At 35.2% G+C, this 26,531-nt stretch overlaps 1 protein-coding gene across 4 annotated transcripts in view; it reads right to left on the minus strand.

Moving 5' to 3' along the window:
* Positions 1-11,607: 11,607 nt before the first annotated feature.
* LOC149784457 (clathrin light chain B-like) overlaps positions 11,608-26,531 on the minus strand; it is a 29,248-nt gene continuing 14,324 nt past the window's right edge. For all 4 annotated transcript variants that reach the window (XM_089932539.1, XM_089932538.1, XM_089932537.1 and 1 more), the window contains 3 exons: positions 24,580-24,694; positions 23,552-23,663; positions 11,608-13,299 (listed from right to left, as the gene is read on the minus strand). In XM_089932539.1, coding sequence (XP_089788665.1) covers positions 13,128-13,299; positions 23,552-23,663; positions 24,580-24,694 — 399 coding nt within the window. In that variant the 3' untranslated portion in view covers positions 11,608-13,127. The remainder of the gene's footprint in view (positions 13,300-23,551; positions 23,664-24,579; positions 24,695-26,531) is intronic.

The following is a 26,531-nucleotide window of genomic DNA, read 5'->3' on the forward strand; positions in this document are numbered from 1 at the left end:
TGACAGCACATTCACTCCCTCTGGATCAACTCTTCTTTGTAACTCTGCAAATGACGGTGGTATGTCGTCTGCTGGTAATAGGGGGAGCGCGAAAACCATTCACAGAAGTTTATACATACTGTCGTTATCCTCATAGACCCGCTAAAAATGGAGAAGAAAATACAATTATCTGTGATGAACATTAAAAATATAGAGATGAACAGATGTGAATTTTTTGCCTCATTATAAATTGAAAGACTTATACATTTTCTTAGGGGAATTAAGATTTGGACTTCTCAAGATAATGAACTTCCCAAAAATGTATGCTTTATACGTGATTTTCAGCATTTCGAAATTTGTTTTGAACTAACTATCCAAAGTCTAAAGAAATCGGACCTAGACTAATGAATATTAACATCGCAGCTCAAAGGAGTGGACTGAAAGTTGTTTACCTGTAATCCCGATTCCTGAACCTTTCTCCAAAATGAAATGCACAGCCATGCATTTGCAGGGTTTCCAAAAAGTTGCTCTGTGCCCTTGCCAAAGACCGTTTTCGAAGTCAACAATAGAAGACTTGTCTCATGTTACTTGTTTTGGCTCTAATAAACAGTAACAAAAGAAAGAGTGAAAACAACAAGCTTTGAAAAATGTAACAAATAATTTATTAATCTGCTAACCGCGCCGGTGACCTAGTGGATAGAACGTCCGCCTCAGATGCGGGAGGTCGCGGATTCGAACCCCGGCCGAGTCATACCAGAGACTTAAAAAATGGTACTAACAGCTGCCTCACTTGGCGCTAAGAGGTTCGTGTTAGGACTGGTCGGCCTGGTGTCAGGAAAATGTGGCTGGGCGGGACATGTCTGCGGCATGACCCAAGTGCTAGACATCACTATAAACTGCCACACTGCAAACATTGTAGCAATATGACTGAGAAATTGTTAAAGCTACGTTAAAAATCTAAATCACACACACACACACACACACATATTAATCTGCACAAAAAAAAAAACATTGTAAAAATGAAAACAAAAATAAGAACTTACGGTTTTAAGAATCAAATCCAAAAATAATCCAAGAATAATCCACGAATTAAATTTTAGAAGTCATGGTAATGAAATGTTTAATGAATTCAACTTCGAGTTTCAACGAAATATCCGAAATGGATGGCGATGACGTATTCTGTAACCTTTATGGTTTTGTATCGTCTACAGTTCTTTTTTTATTCCAGTCAGTAACATTCCGTTGTTTGAATTTCCGAATAAAATTTAAATAAATGTCTCTGTCCAAGAATTCTGTATGCACTCTCAAATGTTTCCAGAATAAAGAATTAATCTTTTAGAATAAAAAAAAATTGAATAAAAATTATAACTCCAAACTGTCACAACAAAACTAACACAATTACGTCCCAGTGTTTGGAAACCCAAATGAGAAATATCTCTGTAAACAAAGTTTATACAGTCACTTGAGACGTAAAACAGATTCCCGGATAAGGATCATGTGATCACATTTTACAAAAGCTTGGAAGGATTCTACAAGTCTAATGGCACGCAAACCAGTAAGTCTCGATCCCACTATTACCATTCTTACATTAAAAATGAATTTAAAAATGTTGTTTACTTGACAGTCAATCAAGGCCAGGAACTTGGTCAGCATAAGATACAAAGTTCTGTGTTTACAACTAACTCTTAGGTCAAACTAATTTCTGGAAAATATAAACTTCCTAGCTAACACAATTACATTATTTTGACATATAATGAAATTAAAAAAATAAAAAAGATTTTGAAACTTAAAAATTAAATCAAATATAAATTAAATGAAATATACATAACACTTGACTTTCGTATCAGGCAACAGGTCTTTGATTGGCTGAAAAACCTGAAAATAATGGAAAAAGTAAAATTATACTTGGACATGATTATTTCGTTTTGTTTAGTGTATTTTATTTGCTCGTATGTTTTCAAAGTTTTCCAATATATTGCACGAATTTTTATGTCTCTTCTTCTTTCCCGACATGATGCAAAAACACAGTGGTATCTGTTTCAAGTCATCACCGGATCTGACAAATCCATGTATTGATAGCAGCTGATAAAAAGGCTTCGTTACTACTTGGAATGTGCCATCAATATACCAGGTTTTGGACATTCCGAGTAGTCCAAGCTGCTTGTTAGTGGCAAAGAGCAAGTGACGCTTCCTGCCAACGACGACATCAAATCTTAAGAAGGGTTCACTGATATGAGAGAGAGAGAGAGAGAGAGAGAGAGAGAGAGAGAGAGAGAGAGAATTATAAAGATACACCAATCAGAACGGAAAGTGCTTTGGCTGGATTCTATAAGAGAATGCTTGATAATACTAGGCAGAATTTTATAAATACTAATAAATAAAACGTAGAGTGCGAATATATATATATATATATATATATATATATATATATATATATATATATATATATATATATATACCATACCATACCATACTATACTATATACTACCTTATCTAAACAATAACAGCAAAGGAAAAAGAAAAATTACAAAAATACAATGCAATCACAGATTGTAAACCGAAAAAAAAAGAATCACTGACAGTAAACGCAAGATCTTAGGGATCTTCTGGGCTGGTTAAGGACCTGTCCTGTTGACCATTCTAACGAGGTTCGTCTCAGCGGCCCTGGAGGCCTCAGGTTGTGATGGTTGTGCATATACGTCTATAACCTCATTAACCAATGCACGGGTTGTTTCAAACAATTTTTATTTCCCTAACGCCTTGGCCTACACGAAAAGTAAACAATATATAGTACATCAAAATATGTATGTATGTATGTATGTATGTATGTATGTATGTATGTATGTATGTATGTATGTATGTATGTATGAAGATGATGATCAACACAGTCTCGTGTAATGTATATAATGTATATAATAAAACGATACTTCTGGATTTAGTATACATTAATTATAAGTAAATGGATTCTAATTTAAGAAATATATACTGTTGGTAACACACATATATAATGGACCCAGTATTCAGACAGGTTAATCATGTTCATACAGAATACCTCGGTTTTGATGTTTACGGCTGTTGGTAACACATTGATAGACTTTACCCAGTATTCAGACAGGTTATTCAGACAGGTTAATCAAGTTCATACCGAATACCTCGGTTTTTGATGTTTACGGCTATTGGTAACACATTGTTAGAATGGACCCAGTATTCAGACAGATTAATAATGTTCATACAAAATACCTCGGTTTTGATGTTTACAGCTGTTGGTAACACATTGATAGACTTTATCCAGTATTCAGACAGGTTAATCATGTTCATACAAAATACCTCGGTTTTGATGTTTACGGCTGTTGGTAACACATTGTTAGAATGAACCCAGTATTCAGACAGGTTAATAATGTTCATACAAAATACCTCGGTCTTGATATTTACGGCTGTTGGTAACACATCGCTCTGATGACTTGGCAAAACGTCTGCTTGTGTCTGTCACATGGTTGTAGGGCATTACGTATTGGCAAAACGTCTGCTTCTGTCGGCTACACGGTTGTAGGGCATTGCGTATTGGCAAAATGTCTGCTTCTGTCTGTCACACGGTTGTAGGGCGTTGCGTATTGGCAAAAAGTCTGCTTCTGTCTGTCACGTGGTTGCAGGGCATTGCGTATTGACAAAAAGTCTGCTTGTGTCTGTCACACGGTTGTAGGGCATTACGTATTAGCAAAAAGTCTGATTCTGTCTGTCACACGGTTGTAGGGCATTGCGTATTGGCAAAATGTCTGCTCCTATCTGTCACATGGTTGTAGGGCATTGCGTATTGGTACAATGTTTGCTTCTGTCTGTCACACGATTGTAGGGCATTGCGTATTGACAAAAAGTCTGCTTGTGTCTGTCACACCGTTGTAGGGCATTACGTATTGGAAAAAAGTCTGATTCTGTCTGTCACACGGTTGTAGGGCATTGCGTATTGTCAAAAAGTCTGCTTCTGTCTGTCGCGTGGTTGTAGGGCATTGCGAATTGACAACAAGTCTGCTTGTGTCTGTCACACGGTTGTAGGGAATTACGTATTAGCAAAAAGTCTGATTGTGTCTGTCACACGGTTGCAGAGCATTACGTATTGCAAAAGGTCTGATTGTGTCTGTCACACGGTTGTAGGGCATTACACATTGGCAAAAAGTGTGTTTGTGTCTGTCACACGGTTGTAGGGCATTACATATTGGCAAAAAGTCTGCTTCTGTCTGTCGCAAGGTTGCAGGGCATTGCATATTCTTCCCATGCACACTACAACGCCATTCGATGGTTTCAGTCTTCAGCTCACGCTTAACAAAAAAAAACCTATATCCAGCACTAGATATTAACTTTCGTTTCCTCAAGTGGATCCTGTGGCTACTACTTTAAAGATAATATGATCTTCGGAATCCATTGGTACTTCACCATAAACAGTTTCATTCATAAGGAACCTGAAAAAAGAAGAAAAATCGTGATATGTGTGTAATTATCAAAAAATGAATATTTTTCATGACAAAAATATGTACATACATCAGTAAAATATTAAATGTTTACAAGATACCTAACAAGATCGCGTAAAATATGAGCATTCTTTTGAATAGAAAATGGACTGTATAATGCTTTATGTACATCAGTATTACAAAAATCAATGTTGCGAATTTATGTGCTTTCTTGTCCGTTTCGATTTTTTAACTTACGCTTCTACTTCTTCTGATGTCCAAGATCTGTGTGGGCGCTGTACGTCAAAACTGAGGAGTTAACGGCTGCAATTGTTGATGCAGTATCAGTGTTGGCCAAAAACTAGTTCACTACATCGTGCTGTTCTTTTGCTAAAATGTCTTTCGATTGTTGACTTCAATCCGGCCTGTAAATATAAATATGTCTGAACTTGCCAGAAAATGTTGAAAATATACAAGCAATACACAGTAAGCAAGTCAAACTATACATAATACGCTATTTACTCATAAAGACGTATGCAAGCACCCGTACGATTCTAATAAATAAAATAATATTCACCTGGCCGAACTATCATCTTTACTAATAGAAATCGACATTGAATTTCTCGTGCTCTCCATCTATCCCGTGCTGTACCGATTATTCATTTCAAATCTGGAAGATGTATTTGGTATGGCGCTTAAGTCTATTTCGACAATGTAGCCATCTGCCTGTAAACATTATTAATATTAGAGCATTATAAAATTGCACATAAGAACGCTAACGTGTTACATCTAAAATCAAGAGGAGCTAGTTCACTAGAATGGAACGTCGTGTAGCCCAAGAAAAACAACGAAATATTTTATACGAGAAACACTTTTTTAATCATTAGATGTATTTAGATTTTCTTTTACGGCGGAATGTTTTATTTGGATGGGTGTTAAAGCTACTGATCGTCCAGCATTTGTGATAGGGAGAAAGTAGACAGCTTTCCACGTTTTGCTTGCAATTTGTATTTAACCGTAGCCTAAGTACATCGAATACGAATGAGAACCAGCTATTTTAACAGGTCTCTATTCTTAACATATTTTGTTTGTAATGGGATCTTATCTCCGGTTTTGAATTGCACCTGTCACACACAAACTGAACGATATCTTAGCACGTCCAAGAAGACCATACTTGTAGCTTGTTAGACCTGTAAATTGAAACCTTTTCTTCCGATCATTCAGTTCATTCCACCGACGTTTTGTGATAAAATTTATTTTCAAACACGTTGGATATACTGAAACATGAACAATATCCTACAAGAAAGGGACACTAGATACATACAATTATTTTTTTAAAAAACAAAACAAATAACTTCTGTAATGGACGTTCAGTTGCGGAATGATTTTAATATGATGTAGAAATAAATAAATAAATAAATAAATAAATAAATAAATAAATAAACTTACCAGTATTTCCACAGGCTCTGTGTTGCCATGGGCTGCAAATATCGCAATTTATGGCTTGCTGACGATGGGTAACTGTTTTTTGTTGCTGCAGTAAATGCACGAAGACATTGTTTGATCTATTGATTTACTAGACATTTTAACAATTAGTATCAAGTAAAGAAAAGACTGCAATTTACAGAGCCACTGATAAATTTCCAAGCATACTCGTGCACGAGATTCTATACCAAGACATGTCGGACAATGCACTTGAAGAATCATAATTTTCACCCTAAAGCTCAATGCAATCCGCCTGATGTTTGAAGGCATAAACAACATCGCTAATTTGCCTTTGACGATAGAAAAGCCATTATAAATATTATTCTTTTTAATTTTGATATACTGTGATCAAACGTTGTTTTAATTATATGTCATTGTTTTTGTTATTAGTGAATGCAAGAATATCTGTGCTAAATTGTAATTTCCTTTTCATAAAAGCTTCCATGACTTACTCAAAACCCTGGCTGCAACTTAATTACCTTGATACCACATTCAGTACATTATTTAACTACGGAGATCAAAGAAGCTACCTGGCAGTAATTACGTCCAAATAACACTTGCTGGGAGAAATGAAAATCACTCGTTTAACATAGTGTTCTTTTGAGAGAGAGAGGGAGAGAGGATGGATGATGGGGTATGAAATGAAATGTCTATTGATGTGGGGCAAAATGTCCTGGGCCGAAACGTCCCTGTACCAGGTGGGGCTTAATGTCCAGTGATGTGGGGCGAAACGTCCATGGGGCGAAACGTTCAGCTACCGCCCAGGTTGTACGCATCAGTTATGTTTTTACCATCTCACCTCTCCACGTTGTTTCGAGCGTCGGGCTCGGTCAATGTAGGTATGTGAGAATATAATATAATATAAAATAGTTATTATATAGTAAATGTACAACAGGTAAATTGTAAGTAACGATACGAGCCCCTGTGGATTTTCCCTGGTTCCTCCTCCACCGGTTATTCTGGCCTCCAAGTATAGCATATCTTGCACTGAGAAATGGCGTTAAACCCCAAACAATATGTTTGCGGCGTTTAGTAGGAAGATACCTATCCCTCGATAAAAGTTGAAATGACGTCCCTGAGAAGAACATCTTTTTACTGCTAGCAGGCATTTCCAAAGAGATCGCATGTGGATTTCCTTAAATGCAAAAATTAAAAAATGTGCTGGCATCTTCTTTATATTTTGAAAGCATACCCTCACTTTATTCGCGGAGCTCCTGTATTTTGGTGTGGTGGTTTTATTACCTATGGAAGGTGGTTATCCATATCTAGAGGATGATCGGCTTCGGTGCTGTAGCCCGGATCGAGCGAATATTTAAAAAAAATAATTAATTTAATGGATGGAATAGATGGAGATCTGAGCAGATATAGAATTGAACAACACGAGCCCCAATATATAGAATATAACAATTTAATAAATTAGATAACAGAAGTGTACAATAACAATTGTAGGATACACTTCTACTAGAAAAATAAATGAACAGAAGGTTCTTAAAATGCAATTAACAGTTGCATTTACATAGATACGACAGGTTGAATCATGAAATTGATCGAGTGTTTTGAACATTAATTGTTCGGCATGTCTGCATAACCTCATCTGGTTGCAGGTTACTCTGCAGAGTCAACTAAGCTAGTAGATTGGGGTAGACTTATTCCCTCTGGCTTCCTCATGCGTTGCTGCCTTTAATGGCCTCTCTATATGCGTCCAGCCTCTTACTGGTCATCCACTGGTATTCCAGCCATTTACAATAATTTCCGTTGTGGAATACTTAATATCAGACGTGGAAGATAATTTTCTGTTAAATACAATCAATGCAGACTAAATTCCTGTTCGATCTATTGTTCCTGAACAGAATACACTCCCCTCTCTGATTGCACATCAGAATACCGTACAAAATTTCACAACTGATACTTATCTGCTAATATGGTTTCAGCTCACAACCTTGCATTCGATTCCAACAATGTATTTGCCTACGTACACGATTTTTCTCTTCCACAGACAATTAACATAGTACAGGGAAATTAATGTATTTATCCAATAGATCTAGTTACCATTACTAACTAAACAATAACATATCTTGCTCTCGCCTCATGACAGTTAAGTCCCTGCAGTGTGAACTATTTATCACTATCCTGAACTAAATGTTGGACACATGCATTCATATGGCTGACATTAAATAGCCGTTTATCCTGCCATGCTGTTCAATTGTTAATAATACCGATTCATAGGTTAAAAGAGTTCATGTCAAAGTTATGAAAATGAACTAAACAAAATTTAATTCTTGTCCTCACTTTTCTTATTTGCTAACTAGAACAATTCACCATCACAATGATCGCTCCAGTGGCCTAGTGGTTAGAGTATCCGCCTCGGATGCGGGAGGTCGTGGGTTCAATCCCCAGCCGAGTTATGCCAAAGACTTACAAAAATGGTACTAACAGCTACCTCGCTTGGCGCTCAGCATTAAGAGGTTAGTGTTAGGGCTGGTCAGTCTAGTGTCAGGATAATGTGACTGGGTGGGACATCATGCTACATGTCTGCGGCATGATGCCCCAGTGCTAGATATCACTATAAACTGCCACATTGCAGACATCGTAGCGATATGACTGAAAAATTGTTAAAGCTACATTAAAAATCCAAATCACATCATATCACCATCATAAAAATCAAGGAAACCTAATAATATCCTGTTCTAAGCATATATGATTCATATATCATTGAAGACAAATGAACTCAAACAATTATATTAAGACTCATATCAAACATTGACAATTTGTAAAATTAAGACATTATACTTTCTGCTTTTAAGTTTGCTTGTCTTTCTTCCTTTTAGCAGAACCTCCCTTACACCCCCGGTTACATGTCTCTCAAAGACTATCAAAACTACACTTCCCTTGAAAATTGTACAAGGGAGTACACTCTTACTAGTCAAGAACTTCCCTTCTAGCAAAACTTGACTAGTTTTACGGTAAAATACAAGACTTTGCACTGAAAACACACCCCAACAATCAGCTTGTCTAATCAGAATTCAGGCCATTATCAGCACACACCCCTCCAGAGTTGGATTTTTTCTTCTGCCTCCCTTAATAAACCAATCTTTGCAAAGTTTCAACTTATGCTAATTTTTTTAAGCATGTTCAAACACTGTTTTTGCAACATCTTAGCTCAGAGTTTTAACCATTTACAAGTCTCACTTGACAGTATTAAAACAGAACCCCATTAAGAATCAATCATGTCCACACGAAATGTATTCAAGTACGGGAATACTCAAACATGCCATGGATTTAATTATGTGCCCAATCAAAAATGAATTAATATTGATGTGTTACAATGTCAACTGCAAAATTCACATGCATTACAAAATTCACAGTTACGTTTGGTGACCACATTTCCCAAATGGAAAAAACTATATTAACGTTTATCATAACCCAGATAATTTTGATGGCATTACAGGCATCATGGGAACTCTTGAATATTACTGCTATATATGTAACCAGGGATTCAGCAGTCTAGGGCAACACAATTGTTATTCAAAGGGATGTTGTGGGTGTTCCAGGCGTCCTTGCATTTTCTAAGGAAAAGAAAGAACCCATTGTTTTACTCACATGCAAACATTTTACTCCAGTACAATTTCAACTAAATAAAAGTTTTTGCAAATTATTGATAGAGCACTCTATTTATGTACATCTTAACCGAATCTTACTCTGGTTAGGAAAGAAACGTTGGTTTTATGAGGTCAAGAAACAGTGGACTTCAGTCACCAGTGTTTGACTAAAAGATCTGACTGTGGATTCGAGGAAGTAATAAATGACAATTAGAACAAGACAAATTTTTAAAAAATGGTTTTAAAATGTGAATTTTATTTTCCTTTTACTTTGAATGCACACAAGACTGGAATTCACATTACTCATTGTTGTGTAGGGAAAAAACACAGCAACCCATGCTTTGGGTCCTCACATGGGTAAGAAAGATGAAAATTTCACCATTCTCTTTCAAAATGCACCCTTTTATGTCAAAACACCTAAATTTTGCAAATCTCCCAATGTTCTTCCTCAGCCAACTTCTGTTTTGTCACAGCTTTTAGTTATAGCTCAAGGTTGATATTAAGGGTTTCAATGTAGCAAGGGGGACTGACCACCCTTCATTTTGTCTTACTGGTTCTTTACCTTTGCTCAGCTGTTGCACAACTTCTCTAACCATATGAGTGAGAAATGAACAGCAAATCAGGCCAGAGGTTGCCTTTACATTTGTTCCAAGCAAGAAAGAATCTTGAGTCACTTGAACACGTATTCTTGTGCTGTTGTAACTACATGTATTAATTAAATCTTTCATTCTAAGTGAAATACTCCAAAATTCTAGTCTAACTTTCCATTACAGATGAACTTATCTCTGAAAAGGTTGGAAAAGAAACTAATGTCCTTAACATTCATGTTGTAAACATTACTAAATTTGATCAAGTTTTGCTCTTTAAAGATTCCTCAAAAGCACCATTTGTCATCTCCATTTTCTGTTTTCAGCACAGCAAATTTTCTGTAAATAAACATCGTCAAAATATATATCCATTTGTGTATTTTTATATTCTTGTGAGTCAGCAATAACCGCCTGATACTGGTCATCCATGTGACTTTCACAGACCCTTCTCTTGGGAAGTCATTATTCTTATGTAATGTGCAAGCAGGTAACTATTCTTTCAATTCAATGTACTTTTTCTTTTTACCATTTAGAGACCTCGGCTGAAAGATGCATCAGTCACACTGTACCCCTGAATAGTTGTACTGATCTAATTTATTCCTTTAATAAAAACATTGCTAGAATACTTTATATTTGATATCTTTAGGTGTTATCACCTAGTCAACAGAATGACCATCTAAAACTAGTACATTTATTTTCAGCAATTTTTCATCCTTTGAAACATAAGACTGATATCCGATTTATCTCCAATTTTCACTTCCTATGATTGATGTTTCTTCCATCATTCTAACCATGCAACTGATATTTGATTCATGTCCTATTTTGCCATTCCTATGGTTGATGTTTCTTCCATCCTTCTAACCATGTGACTGATATTTGATTTGTGTCCAATTTTGCCATTCCTATGATTGATGTTTCTTCCATCCTTCTAACCATGTGACTGATATTTTATTTGTGTCCAATTTTGCCATTCCTAAGATTGATGTTTCTTCCATCCTTCTAACCATGCAACTGACATTTATGTCCAATTTTTGCCATTCCTATGGTTGATGTTTTTTCCATCCTTCTAACCAAGCAACTGATATTTGATTTACATCCAATTTTGCCATTCCTGATTGATGTTTCTTCCATCCTTTGAAATATAAGACTGATATTTGAATTGCATCCAATTTTGCCATTCCTATGGCTGATATTTCTTTCATCCTTCTAACCATGCAACTGATATCTGATTCATGTCCAATTTTGCCATTCCATTGACTCTCATTATTGTTATTCTTAAAAACAAAAAGCACTGATGACACTTTTATCCCATCCAAGCTTGTAAAGAAATAGTCATTAACCTAATATATCAACCTCATTATTTGCATAATAAACTCAAAAAATCTTTATTAACTCCCTGAACACTGTTTGATGGACATTCACATAAATCCAAAAGGTACTGGTGTTGATAATACTTCATCAAACCCCCAAAAATAACATTTAGACTGAAGTGAAACAAATAAAGTGGAACACCATTTTTCAAAAACCTGTTTATTACATAACAAGGTTGGATGCAAAGATACTCTTGTTTCGCTAATCTATGATTCGTGAAAATGAACTCGAGTATAAAAGACATTAAACTGGTTGTCCTCTGCTCTTCTGTTGGATAATCAAGCACTTACAAAGACAAATACTGTTGTGCATGTAAAATCAACATTTCTTTATGTACTTGTCATTAAGTTCTTTCACAATTGAAACTATTGGAAAAAAGACAAATTTTCAATAAACCAAGAAGCTGTGAATGTGAGATGTTTACTACAGATTGCTTATGGAACAGTGAGCTCATAATTTATTCTAAAACAACTTAAAATATGACAAATATTTCAAAGTGCAACAGTTTAAGAAAAATCCCCTTATGCATATATTTATCTTTGAAACTGATAAATGAATTTAAACCAACTAAAAAATATTGACCTAAGATGATAAAGCTGTGTTTATATCTGATTTTATAACCAAGGCATTGTGATCCAAGTTGTGTATGATAGCAGCTGCAGTACCAGAACTGAAATGCATGACTGGTTTAAATGTCTTAATTCTAATGACAGTGGTATATGATAATTTATTTATTGTTAAAAAAACTGCACATTATCTATAAAACTAAACAAATTCATGGCTTCTTTTAAACCTGATGTAGGTTTATAGTACATATGGCTGGTTTTCTGAGAATTTCAAAGAAATGAAACAATCTGTATCTGTATATTTCTTGGTATAAAATAAAAATTAAATTGAAACAAATAATATTTACTATTTCTTACCATAATAAACTTCATTAACATATGAAGAAATATATCAGTCCAAAAATCAGTGAACAAAAAATGTCTTTTTTTAATTGTTTTTTATGTTACACCTGCATGACTGTGACCAAAGCCAAATTTAAATTCAGGTACAAGAAAATCTGCATTATCTGGACAGGTGAGTTGACTGGTTCACACTTAATTAAGCCTTGCAAAAATTACTGATGGATTTTACAAATATTTTTTTTGCAACCATAAATTAATTTTTTACCGTAAAATGAAAAGACCACAACAACATAACATCCTATTTATTCCTTTATTTGCCTTCGTAAATATAATCCTATCTGCAAACGTGTAGGAGATTTACTGAGAAGAAAATTTACAGCATGGCATACAACTAGAAAATAATCAAATCAGAACAATGAATGGAAAATGTTTCATAAAACTCCATGCAAGATATTAAAAAAAGATACAGAACCTGGAAAATGGTCAACATGCCAATCAACTTTCAATGAAAGCTTTCTTGAAAATGCTTTGCACTTTGGCTTCTCCAGTTTATTGGGAACCATATTTATGTAATATTTCAAAACTTGTCCAGATCAAATTACCATATCATTTCACCTATTTTCCCATAAGTAACTTTTATTCTACATCAAGTACTTCATTATTTCCTAGGCATCCTGTGACAACATCAATATTAATTACAACTTTTTGGATGCATCTATATATATCAAATTTAATATTCCTCTTCATAAGCAACTTTATCGAACGAGCGGTGTCTGTTTCAACTGCAAAAGTATTGATCGCAATCGAGATACGTCCTTTGTGTTCTTCGAATTTTTGGGATTGAATTCACACAATCGGCAAATTTTCTCCCACTCCTCTCCTGGTTCTGTCTTGTCCCTGTCCTTCACAAAAGCTTGCTCAGATGCTCTAAAATGATAAATATTTATCACATGACATTATCAGTATAACTGTGATTAAACTTTCTGATTTTGCTAACAAGTAAAATATCTTGTATCACATTCTACAGTCTAAATACAATAGCTATCCAGTCCAGCGGTCAGGACTTATGATTATACAAAGAAGATCCATCCCTGTGAATGGCAACTTGTATATCTGCCACTTGTGCAATAGTCCTTTACGTGGGTACTAACAGGATATGCATGACTATAGAAAGTTGATGTCTTGATGACCCTGACCTTTGGTCAAGATATGCAGTCTTGAACTAAAGATAATGTGCAAAAACTATTATTTTTTAATTAGTCATATGGTGACCATGACATCTAAGCTTTAGATCCAGATTCTTTTGGTTACATTGTCACTATAAGTGCAAGCCATCCATAAAGTGTGGTGAAGGAACTTATCATGGAACAAAAATCATCCTGCAAAACCATTTTGTTCTTGGACACACAATGACCCTGAATTTGAACATTCTGACCAAAAATCAATAGGCCCCTATCAAACCTTAGAGCAAACCCTCAACAAACTTCAGTACACTGAACTGTCAGACCAAAAAGAATTTCCATGAAGTCAAATAAGACCGCAGAAACCATCAATGATATTCTTAAGCAATAGCAAGATTCTTTCCAAAAGAATCTGCTGTGGTGGCCATATTGGATGTGAGATCAGTACCTTTTTCATTTAAGACCAACTAGACATCATACACCTATTCAGGAGGAGCAGCAATAACAAGGTTTGCAAGATGGCACCAAAGATGGCCTTCTTAGATGTCAGATGGGTTTCAGTGTCGTTTGGATCTGGTAACATCATGAAAACCCTTTGTAGTTATGACTTCTTCCATTTAGAATTTGCAGCAATAAGATTTTCAAGACATCAGCCACTAGAGCACATAGCATGTCAGAGTAGCACCATACATGTGAACCTCCCAGACATGAGGGTTTTCCTCCCAAACTGAGGTGTGCCTCCTGTCCCATCACTTGCTGAAATCTCCTGTGTAATCAAAACTATTTGTTTTACAAAATTCCAAATAGTTTTTTCCTTCACATCTTGCTTCCAATGTAGTATATTTAAGAAAAACACCAGTAATCATGTGACAGTAAACTGGATCACGCTTTAACGGCTAACTTGACAGACAAAAACCTAAAAATAATCACAGGACTATGTATGATCAACAGTAATTTGGAAAGGGCTAAAGACATTAATCGATTATGGTTGGAATGCTACAGTAATTTGGAAAGGGCTAAAGACATTAATAAATTATGGTTGGAATACTACAGAGCTCAAAATAATTAACATTATTCTGAATCTTTCAGCATGGCCAGTTTGGCTTGATGTTTAAAGTTTCCTGAGATGAATTAGATTATGTGTGATCTAAAGTAATTCAGCAAGGATTAAAGATGTCAGTCTGGTTTCAGTATTTAAAGTCTGTGAGATATCCAAGCTTGCTTATCTCCATCATTGCTCAAATCCCAAACTCTAAACAACCAAAATATTATCACACAAAATTCAATAATGGCTAGAAACAAGAATTTCTGTGGTTGGAATTAATTCAAAGTGACACAAATATGCATTCTGCCATTTCAGAGTTGATTTTAAGAAGCAGCTCCTTAAATTCAATGGCATCAATCTGGATAAGTTCTGACATGCAGTCAGCAACCTAAATATACCCATATGCAGGAAATGATTTAAATTTCTTGGACGACTCACAGTTATAAAAACATTGCCATTGTTTAAATGCAGACATTCTATTATAAGGAAAATTCAAACTTTCTCCATCTGATTACTATTATGATGCAGGTATGGTCATGCGATGCATGGTATACAGCAGTACAAGTGCACTCTAAATTAAGTTTAAATCACCTTTACTGTTTTTTTAAGTTGTAGCTATTAAATATTAATGCAATTTAATTACCCTGGCCAAAAAATACCACCTCAAAATAGGCAATGAAAGGAAATAAACTCAATCATCAAGTCAACAAATTTAAAATCTTTTACATGGAGTTGCATTTGTTTTCTTACACCATCATCACTTACAACATGGTACTTGAAGTTTTGATAATTTTTTTGTTTTTGGTTCAAAATAAATTAAACTTAAAACTTAATTTATATTCAAACACAGGTGCAATCAATCTTTATCTACTGTATAAATGGATTAATTATTAATATATCAAGGGAAGGTAAAATATGTTCTTGGCTCACAAGAACAATGTTAAAAAGCATACAATGTATGTATGTATGTATGTATGTATATATATATATATATATATATATATATATATATATATATATATAATCTGCAACCAATTAGTTTTAATATTTGTTACACATATTTTTTATAATGACTATGCCATATAGATCATCCATCATGACCTATCTTCTTGACTTTTTAAAAAACATATTAGGACCCAATCAACTCAAGTACAAGTGTCCCTCAAAAGCACTCTACTGGTGGAAAAGAATGTCCAGGAATTCAAGCCAACTGCATCAAAATTCAAAGTAGCTGTCGTGGTGGGCAGACTGAATATTAACTTAATGGACATAAATTTCTGTGTTGGTGGGGCAATAATAACAAGATTCTCAAGATGGATACCATGGTGGCCAGATCAAAATCAAACTGGCACCATTTTTATGTTGTATGAACCAGATAGGACAATCTAGGAGAAGTAGAAATAATAGGATTTTCAAGATGGCCATTGTGGCAGTCATATTAAAAAGTAAGATGGACACTATTTTCTTTTTGGTCCATAAGAAATCTTTCAGTGAAAATGCCATTTTGAGATAACCATTCATTCAGGAGAATTAGTGATAAAAAATTTTCAAGATGGCCACTGTTGCAGGCATTCTCAATGTATGAATGGCACTATTAGGACCAACTGGACCTCACAGGAAGTTGTTCAGTAAAACCAAATGTTGAACATCATGTCAATATCACTCTTGATTCAGAAGCAACAAGATTTTCATTTAAAAATTCAATGGAAATATTACATTTCATTAGCAGCAATAGTTTTATTTAGGACCAACTACACATCATAAGAAGTAAACTGGTGGAAAACCCATGTTAATATGACTTGCCATTCAGGAGTAGTGAGAACAAGGTTTTCATGATTGTTGCTGTCATGACCAAATTAAATTCCACCCTTTCTCATTAAGACCAGTATGATATCAAAAGAACTCTTTGAGCAAGCATCCCATGTTGACATGACAATCCATTCAGAGGGAGTAGTGATAACAAGATTCTCAACATGGTCAATGTGGTGGCAATATGGGATCTCAAAGTAAAACCATGTTCATTTAGGACTAACTAGGATAAATGAGGATGTAAAATTTTATGTCAGTTCTCCAAGTAGTTTAGGAGGTGAAGAATTAAGAAACAGCTAATGGATGGATGGATGCCAGACGATGGATGGATGATGGACAACAGACCATGACATAAGCTCTTCTGGTCTATGACCAGTAGAGCCTAAAAAGCATTTGTGGTAATGCATCCATTGTGTATACTGGAAATACACAAGACAAACAACCAAGCGAGATGCATGCACACCAATTCCATTTGAGAGTGAACTAGACCTTAAGAATATGTCATTGTTGTTGTAGGGTTCAAAGCCATTTTTCTGTACAGGATAGGCTATACATGGCAGTCAGTATCAAAGGTGGAAGAAAGAGCTTGAAAAAACACGGTAAAGAACCACTGACCCACGAGAAGCCACTGGCAAGCTTTCTCACATACCCACATTTGCCAAGCCAGAGACTCGAACCCATGCAGACAGGTGAGATGACAGTGATCAATAATGGTGAGCACATTAGACTACTTGGCAGGCCTTGCCCTAGGATGTGTGGGGCTCAAGGCAGCAAGCGATAAGCGCAGGGCAAAAAGCAAAAAAAGTGCATTGCCTGAAATTTAGAGCTAAAATATCGGGTGGTATAATATTCTTTAGTGATCACAGCAACACTATGCATAAAACTATATTTCCTGAAATGAATAGCTAACTAAAAGAAACATGCAAATAAACCATGCTAAATAATAAATTAAAAGACGTGAAAAATGTAACTAGTGTAACAGATTCCAAGACTAGTGAAAAGTAACAAATTACAAGATTGGTGAAAAATATAACCATTCATCCTCATAATTGCCTTTGCCACACATACCATAACAAACTATTAAAATAAAAAATGTTTGGTTTGGTTTGGTTTAGTGTTTTATGCAACAGCTACATGTTTATGTTCTTCAGTGCCAAGGCAATCAGTGTACAGTGCCTTGCCCAAGGACACAACATGGTAGCTGATCCTGGAAGATCTGATGGTACAATTCAAACCCACATCCATCTGGTTGGGAGTCCAGCACACAAATCACTAAACCACCATGGTTCCCAACAAAAACACTTGATATATAAACTAACCTGAAATTAATTATCTGAAATGAAGAATACTTACTGTCCTTGGCTGCATTGCAGAGAGAAAGAGTTTAGTGTAAACAAGATTGTTAATGACCACCCCCAATAATATTGTGACACTGGTAATGTATCTTGCATGACTGGAGTTGAAAGGATTCTTGTATGACAAGACAGTTACTGACTGTTCCCAACACTTCTGTACACTGGTAATGTATCTTGCAGGACTGGAGGTGAAAGGATTCTTGTATGACAAGACAGTTATTGACTGTTCCCAATATTATTGTGACAGTGGTAAAGTATCTTGCATGACTGGAGTTGAAAGGATTCTTGTACGACAAGATACTACATAATATACCAAGTGTACATTGTGTATGTCTGTGTAACCAATGCTCTACTGGATGAAAATAATGTCCAGAAATCCAAGACAAGGCAGCTTCTTCTATTTTAGTGAAACATACCAAATTTGGTGAGAATTTTTTTTATTACATGTTAGAGTTAACACCTTCACAATATACCCGTAAGTGCAAGATACAATTTTTTTGTTATGACCAGTGACTTTCAACCTGATATCACAGATAGAAAATCATTCAACTCGTCTCAGATATACCCACATGGTGACCTCCATTCAAATTAATGTGTGACATTTTTTGACCCATATAATTGTTTCTTGACTCGAGCAATCAACCTTGGTTTATGAATTAGATTCCTACAATGTACTGCATATGTAATTTACTACAGTACTAGTGAATTAAAGAATCAAGATATAAATGTCATAAACCCAAATGACTTAAATAAAACTATATTATAAATTAAATATATGATACAGATATCCATAATTCCTTTACGAGTAGTAGTAATAACAATATTTTCAAGACGGCATACTGGACTTCAAATCAGGATGGTGTTCATTTCAGACCAATTAGACATCATAAGAAGTTAACAGGTGAATAAGACCATATATTTAGGAGCAGTGATAACAAGATTTTCAAGATGGCAGCAGTGGCAATAACTAGATCTGCTGGCATTGTGTCAGTACTGGATGTCATTTATGTATTTTTTTATTATTTAGGACCAACCATACATCATTAGTCTTTTAATGAAAACCCAATGTCAACATGACCATCAATTCAAGGAAAGTAGTGATAACAACAATTTTAACATAAAAACTGTGACAGCTATATAGTGTGTCTGAGTGGCACAATTTTCATTCATAACCAACAAAACCTTGTGATGAATGTGTGTGTGTAAAGTTTCAATGCAGTCCTGTAAGAAGTGTCAGGGGAACAGCATTTATGGACAATGATCAAAGGTCATCCTATAAGCTCTTTCACTCCATGACCAGTAGAAAAAAAAAAAAGTTCATAATTTAGCTTGTACTAATAGCGCTGTAGCAATATTCATAAACAAGTACACTTGAGCATCTGTTAAAATTGTAACAGAATCAGACGTTATATGGATGTGATTTATTTTCTCTGTTAGGAACCATGCCAAATTTGTACAAGTTGCAATGAAAATGCTTAATTTAGGCAGATATCAAGTTTACACAATCAACATCTATCACTCTTTATGTATTTCAGTTAAGAGTGCAAAAGTTTTGGAAAATAAATGCTGCCACACGATCCCTAAAAACTGACATAAATGGAAAACTTAATCAAGCAGTTAGACCTACAGATATAGGCAACACTATAAACTCTACAATATTTGCAGTGGGCATACAAATAGCATAACATTATGGACAACGAATTAGAATTTAGTCTGCCACTATCATGCATGAACACTGACTGATAGCATAAGCCTGAAACTTCTCAAAGAAAGAAACCATGCAATGAAAATATTCGAGATTCCAGAAAAACATGAAATGCTATCTCCAGTTATGCTTTATATGACATAAATATATGATAATTTGTAAAACTAAACAGTAATATCTTGTGTCCTCTAGGAAGTAGGTTACAGTTTGAGTAATAGTGAAGGGTCTATGTTTGATTTGAAATTTTCAGTTGATGTGGCTCCTCTTGCCCGCCAGAAAAGTTTACAATGCTAATAATGACGGAAAATGCGTACAATATTGGAAAGTGCTTACAATTATGGAAAATGCATACAAATGAGTTGCAAGATCAAAATTGATATCATACAAATTTTGTAATCTCTCTGTAAATCAAATGACATCAGAACAAAGTAGTTACAATACTTTACAAAATTAATGGACCTTTCTTAGTTTTAATCTGCAGTGTTGTAGTATAACTTTAATGCAAAAACTGATAAATTCTTAAAATAGACAACTGACATTCATCAAGTTCTCTCATCATATGCTAGGAGACTAAATATTATCATACACAACGCAAGAGTCTTGATGTGCATGCAACAAGAAGCACAAGTGTGCCTCTGATCACCTATTTGTTTGGCATCTCAAACCAAGTAAAGCTCATCAACAAATCAGAGTCAGTAAGATGCATTCTGACATTTAAAGGTTCTTCTTTTTGGCAATGGCAGCCTTAATGTATGACAAATCAGAATCCATAGTGCAAACCTGATAATTTTATGCCAGGGTTGTTTCTTTTTGTTAAAATTTCATCAACTTTTCTTTATCAGTTTTTGAGAAGTCATTTAAAAAGTTTTCACTTATTTGAGTAACAATGGCCATATTAAGCAAAGGATGAGAATTATTTGTGAAAATTTAAATGTTTCAGGTTTTTTCTATTTGTGGAAATAATGCTCTATTTAATAGCAAATAGACATAATTTATATCAACTTTAAAGGCCTTTACACTAAATTTTTTCTGTTATTTTTGATCAAATTGTGCTCATCGGTTTTTGAAGAAGATATTTTGAGGAATGGCAGCCATATCTGATGGTGGAGTGGCATCATCCGTACAAAACTAAAATCATACATGCCAAGAGCCTTCCTGACAAATTTGGTAAAAAGTGGTTTAGAGGTTTTGAGATGTTGAAAATAATATTGACAGATAATGGTCAATCAGGGTTAGTAGCATATTTCTTTCAGAAATTTCATGTTTTTTCCCCAAGGTTTTTCAAGGTTCAAAATTACATTAATTTTAATAAATGAATATAAATGAAGCTGTACGTAAACACGAGTTAATATGTATTACTTCATATGAGGAACATTTATAGCAATGTTTTTTAAACCTCAAAACATGAAGTCACGAGTATGATCATTGATACCCTTCCCATTAATACTAAACATCCTACATCTTCATTTTACTCTGTCTATTCTATACTATTTACAAGCCCAAAATATTTAAGAGTGAATTTTTCAGTTCTTATAAGCTTGTTATCAAGCTGTTTTTCACGAGTTCCAAATTCAGCTATTTTGTCCTTGACACTTTTCCTCCAACTATCTGATGTCCTGATAAAAGAAATTTTCCTTTCAAAGCATAGTCATCAGCAGCAGCTGTCATTGTATCAATGTCTTTTTCAGTACTTGCCTTTTTCCTCCACCCACCCTCATAAAATAAAAATAATGTAACAAAGATGTTTTTTTTTATATTATTGCTTATTTAAAAACAGAATGGATATTTTAAACTATTTCATATTAGATATATTAATATTCCTCTCAGCTGTATTGTCTCTCCTATTTCTACTTGATCCAGAAATAGAGCTGGATCAAACTAATTTCATAAAAAGACTATATACAGTTTCCAAATTAAAACATGAATCTCTGTCCAAATGATTTCATGCTGATGGCTTCTTGTTTTGCTGTATTAGCCGCTAATGACAGCGCCATTACAAGAGCTTGGTGGGTTTTTTTTCCAGCTGCATGTGACAGTAGAGCATTCTCTCCCACTGCACACAAATCAATATCCTTCTTGCAAAATTTGTATTTTGCAAGCTCTCTGAGAAAGATCTCATCATCCAAACTATATATTTTTTCTTTGTCTAGCCAACAAAGTTGGATTCAGCAGCCAACCATTTCGAAACATACCAATGATTCAAATTTAAACCACAGCTACATCTGGCTTCGAACAATTGGAAGTTCAAAATGTATGACTACACAGTGGACAGTCATGGAAATTTCCATTCCGGCACAAATGTAGCAAGATATCGTTTTTGGTACCCCCCATTTCTTTTTATATTTAAATCTGTAAAATGAAAACTATTTATCAACTCCTTTTGGTTTGAAGAAAATCAAGGCTTTTCAAGGTACCCAGACACTATTTTTAATTTTTGAGGTGTTTTCAAGGACTTGAGGGACAAATTAATTTTTTCAAGGCTTTTCAAGGTCTACTACATACCCTGGGTCAATGCATACTATAATTTCTTTTTACATGGGTACATTTCTTGTGGGGGCCCTGAGTGGTCTAAAGCGCTCTCCGTCACATATCACTACCATCTCACCTCTGTCTGTGTGGGTTTGAGTCTCAGCCATGACGAATGTGGAAATGTGAGAAAGCTTGCCGGTACCTTCTCGTGGGTCGGTGGTTCTTTCCGGGGTTTTCCTGGGTTCTTCCCTACACCATTAAAACTGGTCGCCACATATAGCCTATCTTGTGCTGAAAAATGGCGTTAAACCCCATAACAACAACATTTCTTGTGGTTAGAGCTCATCAGAATGATATCAAGAACAAGGTCCCCATAATGTGTAATGTATATCCTAGCAAAGTTAGCTCCCTTTAAAATAAAAATTTACATAAAAGTTAATTTCTGAGACTGATTAGCCCACTAAGTCAAGTGGTAATAAGACACCATGCATTCAACTGAAAAGTTTGTAAAGTATGTGTAGATTTTATTTACCATCAGTACAGCTGCACAAATTTTAGTTCCAAACCCTTGGAACTCAGTGGCTTGTTGCTGTCTCTCAACTTGATGTAATTCTTGCAAATTCTTTTTTCTATTTCACACGACGACGGCAATCATATTTCCAGCCAGGAGTCAAACTCAAATTGGCATAAGAGTTGGCAGGTCTGATGGTAGCAAATTAAGCGGCAATGAGACAACATGCATGCACGGAAGCAAGTTAAGTGGCAATGAGACACCATGCATGTATGGTGGCAAGTTGCAATGAGACATCATGCATGCATGGTGGTAAGGAGACACTATGCATGCATGGTAGCAAGTTAAGTAGTAATGAGGCACCATGCATGCATGGCCACATGCTGAGTTGTAATGACACCATGTATGAAATGTTGCAATGAAACACCATGAATGCACAGTGGCAAGTTCCATGAAAACCATAATGATTTAGGTGGATTAAAGAAGCTGTTCCCCTCTCACAAAACATGACACAATCAAGATGTGCATTAAGTAAGCACTATTTTTCTGATTATCAACTTTTGATAAGACAGCTGAATGCTTATTAGCATGTGGAACTATTACACTGAATAAAGTCATCTTTCAACTGTTGATCCTAACAGCCTCTATGGAGATGTAATATTCTTGTATTTATTCTAAACAGTGTTAAGTCTCAATCACTTTGAGGTTCAAGTATGAATTACTGGCATGAATCTCACAGATTAAACCATAATACAAGATGCAAGCAACCAGTCAATCTGCATAAATTTTCAGCAGTAATAACTTTACTGAGTAAGAACTTTTTACACTGATTTGTCACTGATAAGCATATCAGATTTAATAATGAATTCAAAATACTAAAGCATTAAACTGAAGAAAAAAGGTGTCGCCGTGGAGACTGAAGACAGCTTTGCTTTCCAAGAATAATTTTTTTAGCATACCCATAAACTCGCAAAATGACCAGACCTAGAATGACTATATCAGCTGAAGCAAGCCCCCAGTGTGGACACTAATATGTAAATGAAATGCTGAGTCTAAATATACAGCATAAACTAATCTTAAAAAAGAAAACTGATGACTGGTTACCGATTGTTTGCCTTGGTCTTGACAAGTTGTTCTTCATGGTGCTTGTACCAGTCCTCAATCTCTTTCTTGGCCATATTCATCCATTCATCCTTCTTCTTCTCTTCTTCTTGATCTACAGTAGAAGAGCATATATACATTTGAAAACAATTTCAAGATTCTGAAGTTTTCAGTTGCATAGTATTTACTGAAACATTAAATGACACTTTAAGAATTTGCTATCAGGAAAATCCATGTTCAAATGGCATTTCAATTTAATGTTTTAAATGTTAAAACATACATAGAACTCTCTAAAACACCAAAATACTAATATTTAATAATAAAAGTGCTGAAAGAATAAAAGAAATATAATTCAGTCTTTGATGTTATGTCTCTGCTGTTACATTCCATTTTAATATCTATAAAACATAACACCATGATGAAATAAATGAAGCAAACAGTTTATCATTGTTTATTAAAAGCTATTTATCACAGACAATATTGTGTGTATGTGTGATTTGGATTTTTAACATAGCTTTAACAATTTTTCAGTCATATCATTATGATGTCAGCAGTGTGACAGTTTACAGTGATGTCTAGCATGGGGTATCATGCTGTAGACATGTAGCATGATGTCCCACCCATCACATTATCCTCACACCAGGTGGACCAGTCCTAACACTAACCTCTTAATGCTGAGTGCCAAGCGAGGCAGCTGTCAGTACCATTTTTGTAAGTCTTTGGTATGACTCAGCCGGGGATTGAACCCATAACCACCCACATCCGAGGCAGACGCTCTAACCACTAGGCAACCGGAGTGGTTCAGACAATAGTGATTGTAATAATTATATCTGTATGATTGTCTTAAACTGACCCCCCTCCGAAAATGTGAAAATTACCCACCCACCCATTACAAAATATCAGAGGTGGAAATTCCCTGTATGTCTGAAATGATGTAACATTCCATGGTTAAAGTTATCCCAACTGCTTCTTAATTCCACAATGACGATATATATAAAATGTAACCAAATGTTAATACACGTAAATCAAACCTTTCTTTTCTAGCATCTTCTTTTGTTCTTCCCGCCAGATCCTGATTTTCTCTGGTTCATTCAACATACGATCGGCTTGAGAAATGGCAGAATAGGCATCTGAAGGACCATTGGTCTAAAAAAAAAAACATTGCATTTTTTCTCCATGTGTTGCACAGAAACTGGATGTCTTGGTGAAATTTCTAATACATGGCTGCACACACACATTCATAATGCACCCAGGTTTTGACTTGCACACCTAAACCAGGGTTGAGTGAAATGTTAAGTCTAACTGGGCTGCCTCACAAGCAATTATGTATCCACAACATATCAGACAGGAATTTTTTTATATAAAAAAACTAAAAACAAATCTTAACCCTTGACGCCACTTATTGCTTTGTCCTGCACGGGAAAAGTAACAACTATGTCTCATATTTTCTCACCAACATGGCAGTGAAATCTGACAAAATTGCAATCCTAACTTTTGTTGTTTCAGGTCAGCTATCTTGGGCTGTTTGTGGCCTAAAACTGTCCAATGGTTCCTGAGAATGTCATTTAAAAGACTTTTTTTTATATAGTAATGGTGGTCATATTTAATGGCAGACTGACATCATTTGTATAAAATCAAAAGACCTTTACAATAGGACATTTTCTGTCAAATTCTGTTCAGCTATTCTGTAAGAAGTGTTGCCCTACTGTTAGCAATGGGGACATATTCTCTGGCAGACTGCCTCATTTTTACAGAATCGAAAAGGCCTTTACAACAAGCAGCTTTCTGTCAAATGTGGTCTAATTATGTTCAGTGGCTTTTGAAAAGTCATTAAAATTTTGTTTTTCTCTTACTTTAAGTTATAGCAGCCAGTTAGCAGGACACTTTCTATAAATATCAGCATCATTACTTTACTTTACTACTGAAAGGTATTTATACCAGAATACTTTCTATTAAAGGTGGTCGAATTCTGTCATCAATTTATTTATAATAAAGTAATTTTATTATAATTTTTGTAATGGTAACTAACCATAGCTTATGACAGATCAGCATTATGTGAACAGAATTTGAAAGGCTAAAGATAAAACACCTGTCAAATTTCAACAAATTAAACTGAGACATTGTTGAAAAGACAATACAATTTTTGTCTAGTTTACAGCAGCAATATTTAACAGGCATTTACATTTGTTGTTGTTGTTGCTGTGGGCTTGATGTCATTTTTCAGCACATAATAGGCTATATATGGCACTCAGTATATCTGGTGGAGGAAGAACCTGAAGAAACCCTGTAAAGAACCACAGGTCCAATGGAAGCTACTGGCAGGCTTTCTCACATACCCACTTTGGACAAGACAAAGACTAGAAATCATGCAGGCAGAAATGAGATATCAGTTATCTGCAACCTCAGACTACTTGCCCATTCAGGGACAGGCGTCATTTGTACAAATTTTAAAGCCTTTATGAGAGGATGTTCTCTATCAAATTCTACTAAATGACTTTTTAACAAAAAGCCTTTAACTGGATTTTCGACTTTCATGGAAGCTATATCTCACAGGAGACAGCAACAGTTAAGCCCTGCATGCTAGGATGCTATTTGTCATATTTGGTCGAATTTTTAAGGTTTCTGAATAGAAGTATTTTGAATCCTGCTTTTAGGAGCTGTCTATATATTTGATTGTGGATTAGCATAACTTGTATACATTTGGAAGCTCTTCATTTCAGAATGTTTTTGCCAAAATTGGGCTGATATTAGGTAATAGGTTTTGAGAAATTTAAAATCACAAATGTGTGTGTGTGCAATTTGGATTTTTAACGTAGCTTTAACAATTTTTCAGTCATATCGCTATGACGTCTGCAGTGTGGCAGTTTATAGTGATGTCTAACACTGGGGCATCATGCCGCAGACATTTAGTATGATGTCCCACCCAGTCACATTATCCTGACACCAGGCCGACCAGTCCTTACAATAACCTCTTAATGCTGAG

This window comes from Sinohyriopsis cumingii, chromosome 14 (genome assembly GCF_028554795.1).
Source record: "Sinohyriopsis cumingii isolate HCF-2022 chromosome 14, ASM2855479v2, whole genome shotgun sequence".
In the NCBI taxonomy this organism is placed as follows: Eukaryota; Metazoa; Mollusca; class Bivalvia; order Unionida; family Unionidae; genus Sinohyriopsis; species Sinohyriopsis cumingii.